Raw genomic sequence first — 4,144 nt, 5'->3', positions numbered from 1 at the left:
CTCCACCTCTGGCACACTTTCATTTTTGCACGGGCTTTAATGAAGACAGCAGCTCGAAAGAAGCTCGCAATTTAAAGAAGAGCTGTGCAACTATTTATTGAAGGTTTGTGCACGACAGCTCCTGGATCACCACACCCCTAAATCATTACATTCCCCGTTGGACTTTTTTTTTAAGTGTAAGGTGGGCTGCGAGGAAATTTAATCCTCTTTGGAAACATCGCCCGGCTGCTTGTATTTGTTTATAGATGAACAGTGCAAAAGATCCGTTGACTTTGGACCATCTTAGAAACAGCAGCAGCGGCAATAAATTGGTACGGGATCAGACAGCATTAGCCATGGCTTCGGGTTTGCAACCAGTACGAACAAGCGAACCCAAGCACCGGCTCGAGGTTCACACTTTATCGGACACCTCCAGCCCTGACACGGGAGGTAAGGCCTTTTCCATCCATATAACAGCGCATTGATTTCACTCCAATCGGACATGGTGCCACTTCCTTATTTTATGGCATAACTTTATTGCATCTCAGTACAAAATGCAATGCGTTTTGGCATCAGCAATCATTTAATTAGTCATTTTGTACGATATGATATATTCAGTGCTGCACATGCTGTATCTACAAATTGCACCGTTTCTGATTTATACCTCTATGGACGCGTGCAATAAATTTTTATTTTTTGTTTAGTATAAATACTAGTAGGGTTATTGAATTTATGTATTACAATCTGAAATGGGTCTGTTCGTACCTTAATCGTTATGGGCAAGGAAAGATGTTTTACATTTGCCAATGAAGTGAGTAGCTTGTTTGTCTTTTATAGACTCTGAGAAAACATTGGCTGTGTGTAAATTCAGGCACGGAAATAAATGATGTTTCATTTCTGTTTCTTTGTCAAAGTAAGTGTTATATACCTCTACAAATGTACAAATTAAATGTATAAAGCACTGCGCAAAAATAAACTATTGTCGTTTAAAGGTGAAACAAGGCATTTAATTTAGTCACTTAATCGTGACGTGCTAAAATTTAAATCCGCAATATGTGAAATATATAGTTCATTGTTTCTCGTTGGACTTACCTTTTCAGGTGTGTAAGCTCACTGTTTGTTTAATAGCCAAATAAAACAATTGGGAAAACACTGCTCATTTTTTGTCCCTAGAAAAAGATAAAATTCAGCAAAGCAAAAACGATGACACGAATACAGACGACCCGTCAAAGAAAAAGAGACAAAGGCGCCAGAGAACTCATTTCACCAGTCAACAGCTACAAGAACTGGAGGCAACTTTCCAGAGAAACCGCTACCCAGACATGTCGACGAGGGAAGAGATTGCAGTTTGGACCAATTTAACTGAAGCTAGAGTTCGGGTAGGTTAATATAAAATGCTTTCCCGTTGCATTCCCTTACCTATTAGCAAGAAAATTACTGTACTAATAATTTTGCACCGTCAGTAATTTTTGAAGACGAGACCTCAATCAAATTACAATAAATTTTGTCTGGATAGAATCATTAATGCAATTGTGCGCATTGATAGTTTTATTTGAAATATTTACTTTAGCAACATAGACTACAACAGCTTGTCACATGTTCCTGCTATCTCATGATAGCATCCATTAAGTAGGGAGATAAGCAAAGTTTGAACCCTATTTTGAGATATTGCCCTGTGTAAAAATCCACTGTAATGTTCCTTCGAAACCAAAGTGCAATACTTATTTCACGCTGGAATACGGTGTCAACTTGCTAAGTACCGTTTAACATTAGTTTGTCAATCCAGTTGTGTAAACAATGCCGTGTAACAGGCCATTGTGATATTTGTCTGAGTTCACATCCCAATACACAAATGTCGCTGGCTGAATGTGGATTCCAAGAACTGAGAAAAAGAAGACTTTCCTTATGGTTGACGTGGCTCATTAGGCTTCGCAGCGCCCCCAACAATTTTCTATCATGGATAGATAGACAACAAACAGAGATAGATAGAAAGAAATATAGATAGATAGAAAGTTGACAGTTGGTGCAAAGTATCTCAATCATTTATGATTCGCAGCTCAGTGGAAACCCGTGAAATTCATGTGTCGGTGCGTGATCTTTATTATTGAAGTCACACTGGTATTCCTGTATGTGTGACTGTCAAACAGGTAGTGTATTGCGCAATCCAAAATTGCGAAATTAAAATTAGGCTATATGCATGTTTGTGACTGATGTATAGAGTCAATTTCCAATGTATTTCCAACTGTGCACTGCTTTTGTTTCTTGGAAAAGCACAGCACTGAAGGGTAATGTGTTTTCCATTAGGCGTGTGTTTCCGAACGCATTAATGCATCCTTCAACACATAGCGAATGGAATTTTACTTATTACTTTCACACTGCACTTTCTGTTCTTACCTTGCTACGTCTGAATTATTAATTCACTAAACCTTCCAGATGACAAACAATGTGAGAAGCAGCAGGCCTTCGGATCACAGCATTTTATATTGCAACCACAGAGTTTAGACATATCCGTGGAATTATTTGTTTACTGTTTTTTGGTTCATGTGTGTCATGCTGTTTAGTTTACTTCACATTCATTTTTTCTTCTCACACGGAAACAACAGTAAGATAAAGCACACCAAAGAACCAGTTTTCCAATAAAAAATGTACGGTAGCGCCTTCACCACCTTTGGTGATTCTTTTGTGCTTCCGAAAAGCTGATGAGATATGTTGACAAATCTCTCGGTTATAATGATTCTTATTAATATATCTGACACCATATTGAGTGGTTGTCTAAAGGTGTTGCTGAAGAACATCATTGTAAAGTCGCTGATTCATTTATTCGGAACTTCAGCGATTAAATATCCCATTAAAATTAATGTTATGGTTTATGTTTTTGCATAAGTTATGTTTCCTATTTAAGTACTCAATGGGTTAACCTGGTGGTATATTTGAAATAAAAGACCTATTTCTATATCCGTTACACCAAATGTTTGTGACTTTCCTCAGTAAGTGAAAACCCACAGATTTATCTGACTGATTTATTAGGTCCCAAAAGGACAAGCTTATGTTTGCTGGAGCAAAATTCGAATTGGACCCGTTTCATGTGTGCTGGATCTGTTATTATGGAAATGCACAGATGGTTTAGATGTGTGCTGATGAATTTTCCTTTTTTTTTCATTATGTTGCATGTTTCTGAAAACAAGGTTGTTGTGTTCCCTTCAGGTCTGGTTTAAAAACCGCAGGGCCAAGTGGAGGAAACGGGAGCGGAACCAACAAGCGGAGCTTTGCAAAAGCGGCTTTGGACCTCAGTTCAATGGTCTGATGCAACCCTACGACGACATGTACCCGGGCTATTCCTACAACAATTGGGCAGCCAAAGGCTTGACATCGGCTTCGCTCTCCACCAAAAGCTTCCCTTTCTTCAACTCCATGAACGTGAATCCTCTGTCCTCTCAAGCTATGTTCTCCTCTCCCAATTCCATCTCATCCATGAGCATGTCATCCAGCATGGTCCCCTCTGCAGTGACCGGGGTCCCAGGCTCCGGCCTTAACAGTCTCAATAACTTGAACAACCTAAGCAATCCGTCTCTAAACTCCGCCGTCCCATCAGCAACCTGCCCCTATGCTCCGCCAACCCCACCTTACGTCTACAGAGACACTTGCAATTCAAGCCTGGCCAGCCTTAGACTCAAAGCCAAGCAGCATTCAAGTTTTGGATACGCCAGTGTTCAGAACCCAGCGTCTAACTTGAGCGCCTGCCAATATGCTGTAGACAGGCCTGTGTGAAAAATAAGACGAAACTTCTCAGACTGATGAACTCCAAGAAATAATTTAAAATATAATGGGCACTACAGACGAAACCACTGAACCTGTGTAGCTAAACCCCACAGAGCCGACTTTCTAATTTAAGGGAAAAGCGCAAGTGACATTTCCTCCCTTGACACCCCGTTTGCAAATATTTTTCATCAGATAAAGGGACGTTTGATGGTTAACAGAAATATGCTGATTATTTGACTGGATATCACCTTTATTAATACTATATAAGCTTGTTATTTTTAAGTTCAGCATTGTGATAATAAAAGAAATGTTTGGCGGAACGGATGTGTATATATCGAAATGTCAAATTAATTTTATAAAAGCAATTGTTAGTAATATCACGCCAGTGTTTTTGAAGTTACATAAA

General features: G+C 39.3%; 1 protein-coding gene across 1 annotated transcript; it reads left to right on the top strand.

Annotated features, from left to right (window-relative positions):
* The first annotated feature begins 245 nt into the window (after positions 1-245).
* pitx2 (paired-like homeodomain 2) lies at positions 246-3,747 on the top strand. The gene is made up of 3 exons (XM_041191815.1): positions 246-429; positions 1,153-1,358; positions 3,184-3,747. The coding sequence occupies exons 1-3, from the start codon at positions 246-248 to the stop codon at positions 3,745-3,747; spliced, it is 954 nt and encodes a 317-aa protein (XP_041047749.1).
* Positions 3,748-4,144: the final 397 nt, after the last annotated feature.

The sequence above is a fragment of the Carcharodon carcharias genome, chromosome 1, assembly GCF_017639515.1.
Source record: "Carcharodon carcharias isolate sCarCar2 chromosome 1, sCarCar2.pri, whole genome shotgun sequence".
In the NCBI taxonomy this organism is placed as follows: domain Eukaryota; kingdom Metazoa; phylum Chordata; class Chondrichthyes; order Lamniformes; family Lamnidae; genus Carcharodon; species Carcharodon carcharias.
This window is presented reverse-complemented; position numbering and strand designations above follow the sequence as displayed.

Bases quoted from the DNA above. Each gene is read 5' to 3' on its own strand.
- pitx2 (XM_041191815.1), top strand. From the start codon at position 246: ATGAACAGTGCAAAAGATCCGTTGACTTTGGACCATCTTAGAAACAGC. The intron at 430-1,152 runs GTAAGGCCTTTT...TTTTGTCCCTAG, and splicing joins CTCCAGCCCTGACACGGGAG to AAAAAGATAAAATTCAGCAA. The intron at 1,359-3,183 runs GTAGGTTAATAT...TGTTCCCTTCAG, and splicing joins TAACTGAAGCTAGAGTTCGG to GTCTGGTTTAAAAACCGCAG.